This window comes from Narcine bancroftii, chromosome 3 (genome assembly GCF_036971445.1).
Source record: "Narcine bancroftii isolate sNarBan1 chromosome 3, sNarBan1.hap1, whole genome shotgun sequence".
In the NCBI taxonomy this organism is placed as follows: Eukaryota; Metazoa; Chordata; class Chondrichthyes; order Torpediniformes; family Narcinidae; genus Narcine; species Narcine bancroftii.
This window is the reverse complement of record NC_091471.1, coordinates 103,189,311-103,205,077: the sequence shown is the minus strand read 5'-3', so window position 1 is coordinate 103,205,077 and position 15,767 is coordinate 103,189,311. Positions and strand designations below refer to the sequence as shown.

Genomic DNA, 15,767 nt, shown 5'->3' with positions numbered 1-15,767 from the left:
GCTCTGCCAGAATGAAATCTGCTTGGGACCATTAGAGGGGCTTGATACACCAATTTTGCGGAGGACGTAGTGTTAGGTCTGCTTTGTTCATGAATGAGTGAGACAAACACCAGGCTGAGTCGAAATCAGGGTTCTTTGTTCTTTATTACCGGATTGTAACACTTGCGACTAACAAAGTTAGCCGGAGAATGCATTCTGCCGTTATCAGCAAAATGGTGATTTTTTATACCCTTGGATACATGCTTAGAACATCATCATATCATTACTTGTCCAATGACTAAAACTGTTGCTATCCTTTCCCTGCTAGCTTCCTGCCTCTCAATCCATCAATGTCTCTCTTATCTTGTAAGTACAAGGATGCATTCTGTTACTCCTTAGTACTGGGTGACTCCTTCTCCGGTCCCATCTCATGATGTTTTACCTAACAGGAGTACAAGGACACCTCCCCTTCTTGTTACTGCCCTGTACAGGGTAACTCCCTACACATTCCCATCTCATGATGTTTTACCTTACAGTAGCCAGATCCTCCTCCTGAGTGGTACGGATACCTAAAAGTACCCAAGGCAGTTCATTTATCCAATTTCAACAATTTCTGAACAATCGTGCTACACTAAAACATTCAAATAATTGCCTTCCACCTTTACATCTATTAGTATAATGTGAACAGATTCCAGTGAACTGCACCAAATAGAAAACCTGGTTGCTAAATCTGAGAATTCATGGTTTAACCTCAATTTCTCCTACACTTTTAAAAATAAATAACTGAGTATGGTTAGTTTGCTTTTTACCAAAATACAATGTTAAATTGAAATACAATGGCAAAATGAAAGAGATAAGGGACAAAGTAGAACTGTTTATTTTTCTGCATTCTAAAGTCATGTGGAGTAATTCAGTGCTTTTTTTTCTTTGTAGCAATCTAAATATAAAGTGATCAACAAGGACCAATGGTGCAACGTACTTGAATTTAGTAGAACGATTAACCTTGATCTTAGTAACTATGATGAAGATGGGGCTTGTAAGTATCCTAAGAGGAAATCTTTTTCACTTTATTGCTTTCTTCTTGTCTGTTTTCCCTTTTAGCATCTGTGGCTGAGTCAATCAGCAATAACTGGCAGCTGAACGTATATAAAACTACTGTTAATCATTGATGGTGTTTTTACAGAAAAAAGCCTTTTCCTGAATCTCTGCCTTTCTTCATTGCCAAGAAGTAGCATCTGGAAGCTTAATATTAAATGGATTGCAGATTTAAACAAGGATTCTACAATTCTGTAGTTCAGTCTTTACCATCTTGTTTTAATTAAACTTTTTTAAAAGTTGGAAATACTGCTGTTCATACTGTCAAGAATTTATACAAGAAACTATCTCAATTTAGGTTATTCTAGAACATGTCACATCAAAAGTATTGCAACTGTCATACTGTTCAATGTGCTTTTCAGATAGTTTTGACTGGATTTTGCGAACTCTATACTGATATAATCACAGGTAGAATTTGTCAGGAACAAGCCACAATGGAAGCTCTTACCACTTTTCTAAGCATTTTATCTCTCATAACTGTGAAGCCTTGAGAAACTAGAAATTTAGAAGTAAATTTGAAATTTAGCAGTTTCATGAAAATTGGAAACTGATCTAGCATTAGAGCATTGGCATAGCAAAATTCAAAGTTGTACACCTTTGGTTACATATAATTTAAGGAATAAGTATGGAGATTTTATGGAAAAATTGTTTCCCATATATGCAAAATATTGGTGTGGTTACTTTATAATTAATCATATTAGGATTATTAACTAATTTTTGGAGTAATGTCACCCCTTGGCCTCATCTTATGCTGTAATATGCTTATTTTATATTTTATTTCATATTGAAGGCATTGTAATGGAATATTTGGGAGATGGATTGGTGGAGATGGAGTAGGTTGCATACATGCACACACTTTAAAATTGATCTTATTTGAAATACTGAAGAATTCATATTCAGTGAATTTACAGAAACTGTGGAGAATGCTATGCACATTTCACAAAGTAGGTGCTAATTGAAATTATGTCATGAAATGAATAGACCATTGTCTCGAAGGAGTCAGGGGGTCTATGTTGAACATTTTTACAAGACTTCTGACCTTTCTGCAAAGTGCTCACTGAAAGGTCAATGAGAAATTTGTTTACCTAAAAACAACAGATGGGAGCAGAAGACTAACTCCTATTGTTTGCTGAAGAAGGAGGGGGGTTTTTGCAAGTGAGAGAAAGAAGGACACGTGGCTGGCAGTTTTGTATCTCAGATGAAGAGAGAGAGAGTCACAGCTGAAACAAGCAGGAGAAGTTTGTTGGAACTGAAACAAAAGCTCCAGAGTGGCAGATGGCTGGAAGTGCTATCTGTCTGATGTTGCTCTTGGAATAAGTCAAACAGAAAGGAACTCTGTGGAAGCCTGAAAGAAAGAGGTTATCATCTGGAGAACCCTGATGGGGCAAGTTTCAACAGCAAGACATTGAGGTGACTAATTGAGGTGACATTTATTACAATTTTTGAAATTTTTATACATTTTATGTACTTAATATATAATTTTACATTGATATCAGTATTATTATTAAATTAGTTTAGTTCTTCTTTCTTCTCCAAGACTTTAGACTTGCCCGCTCTCAGTGCGAAGAGGGGGTGCATGATGTGTGCCACTGCCAGTGTGGACCTGTGATAAAAGTTTATCATACCGGTGAATTCCTGTAGCCCTTTTACTGTGCTTGGTTTAACAAGGTGCTGGATTGCCTCAACCTTTTCAGGGAGGGGTATAGCCCTGTATTTGTTTATCCTATGCCCCAGGAAGTCGGTGGTGTCCAGGCTGAATTTGGCCGGGGTTGATCGTCAGCCCGAATTCACTCCACTGAGTGCACAGTTGTCTCAGGTGGGCAGCGTGTTCTTTGTGGCTGTGACTGGCTATGAGGATATTGTCCAAGTACATGAACGCAAATGGGAGGTCCCGACCCACTGTGTCCAGCTGCTGAAAAGTTTGTGCAGCATTCTTTAGACCGAAGGGCATGCGGAGAAATTCAAACAAGCCAAAGGGGGTTATAATTGTGGGCTTGGGGATGTCTTGGAGGTTACCTGGGATTTGGTGGCACCCCTGGATGAGGCCCACCTTGGAGAACACCTGTGCCCTGTGCAGGTTGGCGGCAAGGTCTTGGATGTGGGGCGTGGTGTTGAGGCAGCAGTAGTCACCACATTGTCTCCAACCCCAAGCCCCAAACACCATGCTGATTCGGGGCACCATTTGGAGGGAGAGACGCAGGGATTGTAAGAGAGCCATACAATCCCCAGCTCCTCCATTTTTTTAAATTCCCCCTTTGCTAGGCTTAAGCTTTTCAGGAGAAAATGGGCACGTCCTGGTGTGAAGAGGGGGCCCTCAGCCAAAATGTGGGGCCTTACCCCATGCTGTGGCTTGGCTGCGGAGAACTGTGGCACTACTATAGAGGGGAATTCCGCCAGGATGCAGGTGAATTCATTGTCCAAAGGTGTTGATACAAGTCCAGGTGGGGGGGGCGTGTAGCTTGGATTCCCCAGAAGCAGAGTCTGAAAAGTTCTGACATGCACTAAATGTCATCTTTTTGAGTTTGACAAGCAAACAGTGGGCACGAAGGAAGTCGGCCCCACTGCCGCGAGGGTAAAGGTCCATGTAAAGTGGCTTTTGCTGAACTGAAGGGGAATGGTGCGGGTCCCAAAAGTCAGAATGGAATGGCTGTTGGCTGCTCTCAGTGCTGGGCCCTGCTTGTTGTTGTGGGTTTCGAGGCCTGTGGTGGGGGGGGAGGGGCTGGTAGGATGCTTATCTCAGCACCAGTGTTGACCATAAAATGCCTGCCTGACAAGGAGTTCTAGAGGAGGCTATCAAGTGGGCCCACCACCGCAGCCATCAACAATGTTTGGCCAGGGCATTTCCTGGAAACCTGCAGGGTGGGCGGCATCGATGGGCCCCTGTGCCCCCATCACTGATAATAGTTGCATAGTTGTCCCAGGGTATTAGCTTGCCTCTCTGCTGGTCTTGCTCTCAAAGGTGGTTGTTTTTAGGGCTTGCAGAAGAGGTCTACGACATTGCTGCTGTCATCTTTCGCTCTCCAGAGCATGCCTGCCCAGGCTGCAACCCTGAAAGGGTCGCTGAAGTCCTCGTCCATGAGCAAGAGTTGGATATCCTTAGGCAGCTGCTCCAGAATGATCTGCTCAAAGAGCAGGCAAGGTTTTTGGCCCTTGGTTAGAGCAAGCATCTTGCTCATTAGAGCGGATGGTGTCTGTCCCCCAATCTGCCCATAAGCAGCAATCAGGCGGCGCGCTCATGCTGGGAGAGCCCAAAAGTGCAGGTTAACAGCTCTTTGAGGGCCGCATATATGCCTTTCTCCAGAGGTTGCCGTAGGAAGCCTATGACCCTTAACACTGTGGCGCTCACGACATAGAAGCAGTGGGTGTTGGTGGCAGCAATGTGTTGAAGTTGGAACTGAGCTTTAGTCTGCTCGAACCATACATGTGGCTGTGACACCCAAAGAATTGGGAGCCTGAGTGAGACAATGTGGATACTTGCTGGCTCTGCTTGATCCATCATCTTCGCATCCAACTGCCAGTTGGACCTACAATGTAGCATTTGCACTGCATGAGTGTGGCAATGAAATACAATGTTGGAAATTGTATAGTCATGCACTTTGGCAGAAGAAATAAAAGGGCAGACTGTATTGTTCGTGCTATGCGAGCATGGAGAAGAACGAAATGCACACCAAAGCCTTGCAAAATGAGACTACCTTATTGCTCTGGCCATCAGGCTTATATGGGCCCCAGGCACTGACGTCAGGGCCCTGCGTCATCAGAGTGCCGGTCTGGGATTGGCCGGCATTTCCACCAGAGCTCCCATCTTCCTGCTGAGTGGGAAGTTACCTGGGATGATGGCCGATGTCACCCCCAGGTCTTTGCGGTTGCCAGGTTCATCGACCACTTTGTGGGCCAGTCCGTGTCTCCATACACAGGCCACTAAAATTCTATTATTTGGATGGGGAGATCATTCAAACTTCAGAGGTACAAAGAGACTTGGGAGTCCTTGTACATGATACTCTAAGGTTAACCTTCAGGTTAAGTTGGTGGTGAAGAAAGTGAGTGCAATGTTGGCATTCACATTGATGAAAAGCAGCCTGATGTACATTTTGCTCTTGTCTTAGTGATCCAGGGTGTGGAGAGCCAGTGAGATTGCATCTGCTGTAGAACAATTGTGGCGGTAGGTGAATTGAAATGGGTCCAGGTCTTGGGTATGAGTTAATTCTGACCATGACCAACCTCTCAAAGCTGTAGATGTAAATGCTACTGGGTGTTGGTCATTGAGGCAGCTCACTCTGTTTTTCTTGGGCACCAGTATTATGCCCTTTGAACATTTTGAAAGATGTTCTGATGTTGGCCTCCAGATAGAAGATCAGAGATGTGATGTTGATGCTTTTTAAGGCATTAGTGAAGCATCACCTGGAATACGAGGTGCAACTTTGGGCACTTTATTTAAGGTAGGTTGTGCTGGCATTGGAGAGGGTTTAGAGTAGATTTACAGGAATGATTTCTGGAATGAATGGATTAGCATATGAGTAACATTTAACAGCTCTTGGATTGTCTTCCTTGGAGTTCAGAAGAATAAGGGTGAACATCATAGAACTTTTCTGAATATTGAAAGGCCTGGACAGAGTCAATATGCCACAGGGTCGCCATCTTCTGCAGGGATTCTCGTTTGTAATGTTGAATTTTCCTTTTCAAAGCGAGCATAAAAGATGTTCTGGGAGTGAAGTGTGACACCCATTTATGATATTAGACTTAACCTTGTAGGATGTAATAGCCTGCAAGCTCTGTCATAGCTGTTGAGTATCTGACTCTCTTTCTAGCTTCACTCTGAATTGCCTCTTTGCTGTTAAGATAGCCTTCCATAATTTGTATCTGGACCTCTTGTAGAGATCTGGATCATCGGCCTTCAATCCCATCACCCTTGCCCTCAGCGGGTTATGAATCCTTTGATACAGAACAGACTCTGTCAGGCAGAGAATTAAATGGTTTCTCCTATACCTAACACATATTCATTTCCCACTTTTGTAATTGTAAGTAGAGTACTGAAAATAGTAAGTTATTCTGGTGATCTTTTAAATCACTTCAAATTTAGTATTTGTTAACTTGTTATAGATTGTAAGTTGAGATCAAATATTTTCTTAGTATAAAACCAGTGGTTCTCAACCTTTACTAATAGAGCATCAATGGCATAGGGATTACTTAAACTGGTATGTGAGTGGAAAGAAAAAGGTTGAGAACCACTGGTATAGATGGTTAACAGATTTAAAGAGTGCAGGTATTTTGTTTAAAGTTGTTCAACGCAAGTTAATAATTCATCTATATCAGAGACATATTATTTGGTCGTGCTTGCAATCTATGTAAAAATTGAGCTCTTTAAATTCTCTCCATATTTTAAATGCCCAAAATGTGAACTTCTTTAACTTTGTGACATTATCTTTCTATCTTTCATTTTGGCCAGGAAATTGTCAAAGCATTAAAATCAAATAGCTTTCAGGGCAATTTGTCTATTCTACTTGATGCCATTTATAGATGGTGTCTCTCTAGACTATATTTGTTAGTTGACAGCATGTGGCGGAAATCACTTCTGATCTATCTTTACACATCTTTCAAGACTTAAAAATGAACTGATTAAAGTTTCAGTTGTTAAATCAAAGAAAAATTGTCTGTCCTGGAGAGAGGAATGCTGAAAAGCCAAAAGTCATAATTTTTGGGGTTTTTTTGGAAAATTTTATTTATTTGTATCATTACAAAAGAAAAAAACAATGAATAAAACATTCATCAAATATCCATGTCGAATGATGCAAAAAAAGTACTTTTTAAATTGTTCTCCCCAATCCCCCTCCCTCCCAAAAGTAAGTCAAAAAGAAAAAGAAATAAGAAAACACCTACTGTTTTATATACAACAATATTAGCATATATAATAATTGATTATTAATACAATTTCTAATTCAGAGGAGTGGATAAGGTAGAAGAGATTAATGGAAAATTATTCATAGAATCCATATATGGTTTCCTTAAACTATATGTAATTTTTTCCAAAGGTATACAAATTTGCATCTCACTATTTCAATCTACTTAGTACCACTTCCTTATCATCTTTCCATGATATTGCTTTGCATTTCTTTGTAGTTGCTATTGCAATACTTTAAAATCTTTCTTGATGTTTATCCACTTTCAATTTTGTATCCTTTTCATATATATCCTCAAGTAAAAATATTCTTTGATCCTTTTTTATCTTCATAATTTGACCTAATAATAGACTTAGTTCATTCTAAAACCTTTCCACTTTTTCACAACACCACGCTAAACATAAAAAAAGTCCCTATTTCTTTCATCCATCGAAAACACTTATCTGAGCAATTAGAATTAAGTCCATTTAACTTATATGGAGTATAATATAATTGATGAAGAAAATTATATTGAACCATTTGATATCTAACATTTACGGTATTCATAACACTTTCTTGACATAATTTAGACCAAATCTCCTTCTGAATTTGTATATTTAAATCTTTCTCCTGTTGCATTTTTGATTTGTACAAATCTTTTTTCTTTGTGGTTTCTTGTAATTTTATATAAATTTTATATATCTGTTATTATATCTTCAAATTGACTTTGTTTAGGGAGTCTCAAATCTGCTCCCAATTTCTTTTTTAAATACATTTTAATTGATAATATTCAAAAATTGTATTATGTATATTATATTTTTTAGTTGATCAAAGGTTAGCAAAAAGATCCTAAGAAACAACCTTATATCCTCTGTATACCTTTTCTATATCAATTGTCAAATAAAACAAAATCAACTTCTTCCTTTTATCTTAAATAATTCTTTGTTTCAGTTCTTCAGACAATTCAAGTGTGGAGGTTTTTAAAAAAAAAACACAAATGGTAGACAAAATTTTCCCATCTATCCATGGCAGAACAATGCTATTAAAGTATTAAAATTAGGAGAGCAGAAGGAAGACACTGGAAAAACATGATCAGAAACTTGCAGGAAGTGAGCCCCTGAGAGTGTGTCCAATAAAAAGTATAAAGTTAAATAATTCTCCCAAAATGCGCTTATGATTCTCTTCTTAACTCTTTTATCAAAAAAATAACTGTGTAACATTCTTTGTGATTCACCACATTAAAAACATTTCCAAATAATAGTCAGAAAGATCAAATAAAAGATCGGAAAATATTGTATGTTCCAATGCTATATGTTATCATGTTGGAACCTTTAAAATTTCCTTTATAAAATCCCTTTTGATTTTGATTTCTCCATTGTAATCTTGCCCTGTGGTTTGGATGCTGAGCCTTTTTTGCTAATTCTTAAATCTATGACCTGAAAATTCTGTATTGCCAGACAGGGATCATGGTATTGCTTACTGTTTACTTTAGATGCTTAAAATATAATGTGAAAATACCATTTTGCTTTGAAGCCACTATATTTGTTTCTGTTGATGGTTTTTTAATCTACATCATTATCCTATTCTGGTTGCAATATTAAATTATAATTTAATTGCTTTTCTTTCAGGGCCAGTCTTATTGGATGAATTTGTGGAATGGTTTAAAGACAGACAGATGTCCTAGCACTTTAAATTGTGGAACCACATCCATATTCAAAATTAGCCATAAAAAAACTGAAGAAAACAGATTTGAAATGTTTTTTTTTAATACCCTCCCAAAAAAACTGACTTGCTGTAAGTATTAAATATCTACAAGCACTTAAATCCAGTATCAACTTTCTTCTGAGCCTGTTTTGTATTTGTAATAGGACTACAGTAATGATACAACAAACCACACTGTGATAGCTTGCTGTTGACTTTGTGAACTATGTTGTAAACTGTTACATCCATTTTTTTTCCAGGAAGATAATGAATTCCAATGAAAATTGTATTAAATGGTTAAGTCTTGGATAAATATTTGTTGAAAAGACTTGTTAACTACACCAGTATATGTATGCATTTAGAACTATTCTGTAGAGGTTAACTGATGAAGCCCAAAATTAAGAGTGTAATTGTTGGACTGTGATACAGCAAAATTTCGATTCACTGCCACCAAGTTGTGATCTGTTCAATTAATTAATGCATCACAATGGGTTCTTTAAGCCCAAATTCTTGCCTTGTGTTTCTAGGCTAAAAGGCTGGGCTGCTTCTCTTTTGTGTTCTGTTTTGTATAACGAGCTGCAAACATCTAATTGGACACATAAGCTTGATAGTGTTACCAGGTTTGCACGTTTTTAAAGTGATTAAAATAGGTGAATGTCAGATGTACAAACCAACTCGTATTCTGGTATGTGTTCACTTGAGAATCATGTGAATCTCTTCTCCACAACCACCCACCCACCCTTTCAATACTGTTCACTGAAGAGAAATACTGACTCGGTTTTTATCTGTTATTTTTAATGCAGGGTTGCAGGTTAGCTGCTTCGCTGCACGAATGTAATGTGGCTTTGATTTGGACATTGGATTGAGATTATTGTAAACTGTAACATGATGGTGCCATTAAAGCTCATTTTTGACCATGTCAGCAATCTGTGCATCTAAAGCAGGTATTTTTCATTTGCCTTAGAAAACTTCTACCAAAGTTGATGATTATTGCTTATCTAACCAGATGCAGAAAAGAAATAAAATCTGGAGACGTTGAACTGCAATTTTCCTATAACAATTGATTATAATATGCCTTAGTAACTGCATTGTAATTTTTTTTCATCTTGTGCATTTGAAAAGTGATTTTTAAAATATGTGGGGGATTGAGAATGCATTATTTGTAGTGATTTAAATATAAATAGTAAGTCGCCCAAAATTTAAATATTTTATTAAGAGTATAATTTGAAATGTGTAAGGACTGGCCTTTTCCAAAGTAGCGAATGTCAACAGTGATATTCTACAAAAAAATCAATCAATCTAGTTAAATCAGTTATAGTACACCAAGTTCTTTACTTTCAGTCTAATTTTATAAACAGGATGGTTAATATACTTTCCTCAAATGAATATTACCTTATTTGGTCAATAAATAGTACAGTACAGTCTTGTGAAGCTTTTTGGTATTAAAAGTATCCTTCTAATTAATGCATTGTCTTGGTTTTGAAATTTGATAAAATGTATATCAAATTGCAGTCTTTTAATAGGAGCTTTGTGAAGCACTACTTATTTTTGTTATCGACTTTCTCTTCCAAAAGCATATAAATGGAAAATTAAGTTTCACTAATTTATAACATGAAACAAAGGCTATATAGTTTCTGATTTGAAATAAAAATATTGCTAAGATCAACAAGTAATGCATCTTTTTCAAAATTGTTATATGAAAATGCAGTTTAGTAAGAAAACATTTTTGGTTTTTTTTCTCACTTTTTTTTGGACTGGATCTATAATGAAGATGAATTTTGCTTCATGCATCTTTAGATTGTAGTTAACTTTACCAGTTTAGTTTTCTTTCCACTCTTTCAATAAAATATAATCTACCACTCATTGCTGTCTTGGGACATGCTCATGAAGTTAAATATGTGGATTTTAAAGGTTTTATGTCAGTATTGAATTGTGTAGAGTGTGCAGAAACACAGCTGAAATAAATACCCTCCATAATGTTTGGGACAAAGACACTTTTTTCCCCCTTTATTTGCCCCTGTGCTCCACAGTTTTCAAATTGTAATCAAACAATTCACATGTAATTGTAGTGCACATTCCAGATTTTATTCTAGGTTATTTGGATACATTTTTGTTTGACCATGTAGGAATTACAGCATAGTCCCCTCATTTCAGAGCACCATAATATTTAGGATATTTGGCTTCACAGGTTTTTTGTGAGTACTCAGGTATGTTTACTTGCTTCATTGATGCAGGTATAAGTGAGCTAGGCTTGCTTTTAAGCTTTTGACCATTTTTGGAGTTGAGTTGCCATTTTTCAATACGAGGACCAGAGTTGTGCCAACAGTTTGGGACACATTAAGAAGAATGAGGATACTTCGGAGCTCAGTAATTACAAAGGGACTGGTATTCCCAGGAAGACTTCCACTGCTTATAACAGAAGAATTCTCATTGTCATGAAGAAAATTCCTCAAATGCATGTCTGACAGATCAGAAATACTCTTCAAGAGGCAGGTGTAGACATGTCGATGATTACTGTCAGCAGATGATTCCCAATGATCACTAGTTCATACACATCTGGTTTTTCCCCTCCTGAAGTCAACAATAAGCTCCTTGGTTTTGGTGACATTGCATGTGAGGTTATTGTTGTGCACCATTCTGCCAAGATTTCAATGTTCCTTCTGTATGCTGACTCATTGTCCCTTTTTATATAACCCACAACTGTAATCAGCGAATTTATAATTTGTGTTGAAAGATGCTCAGTGGAAAGAGACTGGCCACGGAATGTAGATAAATAAGTGTTTTTTTTTAAAGGGGAAAGGTGTCAGAATGTAAATAAGAACTACATTTTTCAGCATGCAATGTGCACGGGTGGGAAGTCAGTTGAAGCAGCTCAAGGAAAATTAAATTGGTGCTAAACCCACATAAAGTCATTCTTCTTGTAAGAACAAGCATCAGTTATTAATGACAGGTTTCTGGTTGGTGCAATACAACATACTGCATCAACTGTACCTCACACCACAAAAAATTATATAAATCTAAATCTGAAATCTTAGATATGTGCTTTAGGTGAAGTGTGGAGATTAGAACTTTTATCCATTCAACCTGCCTACAAGATCTTCTCAATGGAAACACTAGAGACATCTGCCCATTTGTAAAAAATTTAACTTGGGTTTTATGGTAAAGTGTCCTAACCTAATTAATAAATGTTTGTTCCAGACCAAATTTCTCCAATACCTTGAACAAAAATTCCTACTCCAATCTGACAAAGACTTTTTTCTGCATCCAGAGCTATGGCCACTACTGGATCCACCCCTGACTGTGCCAGATGTACTATATTAAGCAATCTAACTATGTTGTTTGCTGATTGCCTCTTTTCTACAAATCCAGCTTGATTGGATTTGTTCATTTTGGCAAATATATCACCAACCTATTGGCCAATGCTTTTGCTATGATTTTGTAATCTGCATTCAATAACGAGATAGGCCTATAAGAAAGGATTCAATGGGTCCCTGTCTTTTTTCAGGATCTTCGTGATGATTGCTGTTGAGAAAGACTTTGGGAGGGTATGTGTCCCCGCTGCCTGATTGACCACCTTCATAACAAGGGGCATTAAGAGATCTTTGAACTCTTTAAAATTTCACAATGAAACCATCCTCCCCCAATGATTTGTTAGCCTGCAATAAGCCCAAGGTTTTCAATCTTCTCTCTGGAGAAGAAGGTATTCAGCCCCTCCCAATCTTCCTGATCCAAATTTAGTAGTTCCAGTGTAAGCAAGAAATCATGTGTTTTAGTGAAGTTCTTCTCTCCCCCCCCCCCCCCCCCCCCGACTCTGATTTATACAACCTTTTATAGAAATTTGTAAATGTTTCATTTATTTCCTTTGGTTTATGTTGTTCTGTAATAGGTTAATAAAATTATGATAAAATATATCTTAAAAAGATATAGATTGTGGGAGTTTAGCCTACACTTCACAAACAGATCTCTTAGTTGCATTTCAAATGAGATGTTTTGTTTGTGAAATGTAAAAAACCTGTGAAGTTGGAACCTTCATGTCTCCTATTGACTTTACAGAAACCACAAAGAGTGCCTGTGAAGACTTCACAAGTAGGTGTTAATTGAATTTATGTGGTAGAATTGAAACGGACTATTGTCATGAAAGGAACAGCATGAATGAACAGATATTAAGGCTCAGAAACTGATTAATCTTTTATTGCTAAATTGGTGCCAGTGATAAAAGCTTTGGAATTTTATTTTTCACATTTTTTGGGTTATCTAAAGAGATCCAGAGTGATCAACGAAGTAAATTCATGTCAAGATTGTTTCAGCTGTTGATTTTGAGCTAGGAATTAAAAAGATCACTTCACCTGCATACCACCCTGAATCTCAGGGAACTTTGGAAAGATTTCATTCTACTCTTAAAAATATGATGAAGATTGACTGGAGAATAGAAAACATTGGGATAAAGGTATTCATTTATTGTTATTTGCAGCAAGGGAGGTTGTGCAGGATTCATTAGGTTTCAGCCCTTTTGAAATTGTGTTTGGACATCAGGTTAGAGGACCTTTAATGTTGTTAAAAGAACAGTGGGTTAATGAGGATTTACAGTGGGTCTTGTTGGATTATGTTTCTAAGTTTAAAGATCGATTTAAAAGAGAAGTTAAAAATGACTCAGGGTAAAATGAAGTGATTATTTGACAGGAAGACTCAAGTGAGGAATTTTAAGCCAGGAAATAAAGTGTTCATATTTTTCCCAACACATGACAATCCTCTTAGAGCAAAATTTTATGGACCATACGAAATAAAATCAAAGCTGAATAATGTAACTATGTGATTAAACACTCCAGATCGTAGGAATAAATCTTGGGTTTGTCTTATCAATATGTTAAAACCTTATGAGAAAAAAAGTACTGGAGAACAGTCTGTATCAGAGGTGTTAGTGTTGACAGGGTTGAGAAAGTTATGGATCATAAGATTATGGAAACAGAATCTTGTGAGGTAACTTTAAAGAAATCAGAGTTCCTGTATGCCTGTCTAACGCCACAATTTTGGAAAATCTTAATTACCAAAACAAAAGCAGTTGCTTTTGAAATGTGCAAATTTATTTCATAATGTGTCAAAAAGGATATCAGTGATATGTCATGATGTGGGAGAGACAAGCCCCATAAAACAACACCACAGTCAGAAGAGTAAAATCATGGATCAGGAGGTGAAATATATGTTGAAAAATGAAATTATTAGACCTTCAAACTCATTGAGTTCTCCTTGTATTCTGGAACCTAAAATAGATAGAACTGTTAGGTTCTGTACAGATTACAGGAAGGTTAATACAGTAACCAAAACAGATGCTTATTCTATTCCTAGAATTGATGATTATATTTATAAAATTGGGAAAGCTAAATTTCTTAAAGTGGATCTGTTGAAGGGTTACTGGTGAGTGCCTCTAACAGAGAGAGAGGAAGGGATATTTCTGCATTTGTGACACCATCAGACTTGTACGAATATAATGTGTTACTTTTGGCATGAAAAATTCCCGTGATGTTCCAAAGGATGATAAATTTGGTAATCCAAGGATTAAAACATGCAGATGCTTATATAGATGACTTTGTCACAAAAAAAGTGACAATGGGAAGAGCATCTGATGGAATTGGAAAAATTATTTACCAGATTATCCAAAGTAAACTTAACTGTCAACTTAGCTAAAAGTGAATTTGGACATGCTGCTGTGACATGCTTGGGACATGTAGTTGGTCCAGGCAAAGTTGCACCAATTCAAGCAAAAGTGCATGTGATTTCTGAATTTCCTACTCCCAATGGCAAGAAAACAGTGAGAAGGTTTTTAAGAATGGCAGGATATTATAGGAAGTTTTGCAAGAATTTTGCAGAAGTTGCTTTTCCTTTAAACAATCTTGAAGAAAAAGAAGAAATGTTTGCAGATGAAATTTTGTCAGAGCTTTAGAGAATTTAAAGGAGATACTATGCCATTACCCAGTTTTAAAGCCCTCTGATTTTGACAGACCATTTTCTTTAGCAGTGGATGCCAGTGAGTGCAGTTTTGTTACAAAAACATGATGATGAAATTGACCATCCAGTTACCTACTTTTCAAAGAAGTTCAATGTCATCAAAGGAAATATTCCACTAATGAGAAGGAATTGTGTCTCTAATACTCACTCTGCAGAATTTTGATATGTACCTGGGTACCACTAATGAACCAGTAATGATATTTACTGACCACAATCCTCTGGTGTTTTTAAATAAAATGAAGAATAAAAATAGAAGATTATTAAACTAGAGTTTGATCTTGCAAGAATATAATCTGCAAATTAATCATATCAAAGTACAAATAATTTGATAGTAGATTGCTTGTCTAGATGTTAAAAAGGTCATGTAAAATAAAAACTCATGATTGGAATTCATTGATGTAACATGTTACATATTGTGTATTGTTATCACTGAAGTGATTGTAACAATAGAAATTAGTTTAGTTGTAAAAGAATTTTAACTTGAGTTAAATTCCTTTGTGGGGGAGAGTGTTACAGAATGGGTTAATAAAATTATGATCAAATATATCTTGGAAAGGTATAGATTGCGTGAGTTTAGGTTGCACTTCACAAACAGACATCTCATTTGGAATGCAAAAATCAGTGCAGGTGGTGCCTTCATTCTGCCATTGACTTTACAGAAACCATGAAGAATGCCCGTGAAGACTTCACAAGTAGGTGTTAATTGGATTGATGTTGTAGAATTGAAATGGACTATTGTCTTTAAAGCGTTCTAGGAGCCTAGAACGCTTCCACCAGCGTTGTCTCCGCTCCATCCTCAACATCCATTGGAGCACTTACACCCCTAACGTCGAAGTACTCGAGATGGCAGAGGTCGACAGCATCGAGTCCACGCTGCTGAAGATCCAGCTGCGCTGGATGGGTCATGTCTCCAGAATGGAGGACCATCGCCTTCCCAAGATCCTGTTATATGGCGAGCTCTCCACTGGCCACCGTGACAGAGGTGCACCAAAGAAAAGGTACAAGGACTGCCTAAAGAAATCTCTTGGTGCCTGCCACATTGACCACCGCCAGTGGGCTGATAACGCCTCAAACCGTGCATCTTGGCGCCTCACAGTTTGGCGGGCAGCAACCTCC

General features: G+C 37.4%; 1 protein-coding gene across 6 annotated transcripts in view; it reads left to right on the top strand.

The window, feature by feature from the left end:
* dcun1d4 (DCN1, defective in cullin neddylation 1, domain containing 4 (S. cerevisiae)) overlaps window positions 1–9,574 on the top strand; it is a 108,423-nt gene extending 98,849 nt beyond the window's left edge. For 4 of the 6 annotated variants that reach the window (XM_069924681.1, XM_069924679.1, XM_069924682.1 and 1 more), the window contains 2 exons: window positions 913–1,015; window positions 8,576–9,574. In XM_069924681.1, the coding sequence (XP_069780782.1) occupies window positions 913–1,015; window positions 8,576–8,631 (159 nt within the window). In that variant the 3' untranslated portion in view covers window positions 8,632–9,574. Of the gene's footprint in view, window positions 1–912; window positions 1,016–1,162; window positions 1,322–8,575 lie in introns of those variants that run through there. The other 2 variants (XR_011353589.1, XM_069924680.1) reach the window with 2 other exon arrangements.
* Window positions 9,575–15,767: the final 6,193 nt, after the last annotated feature.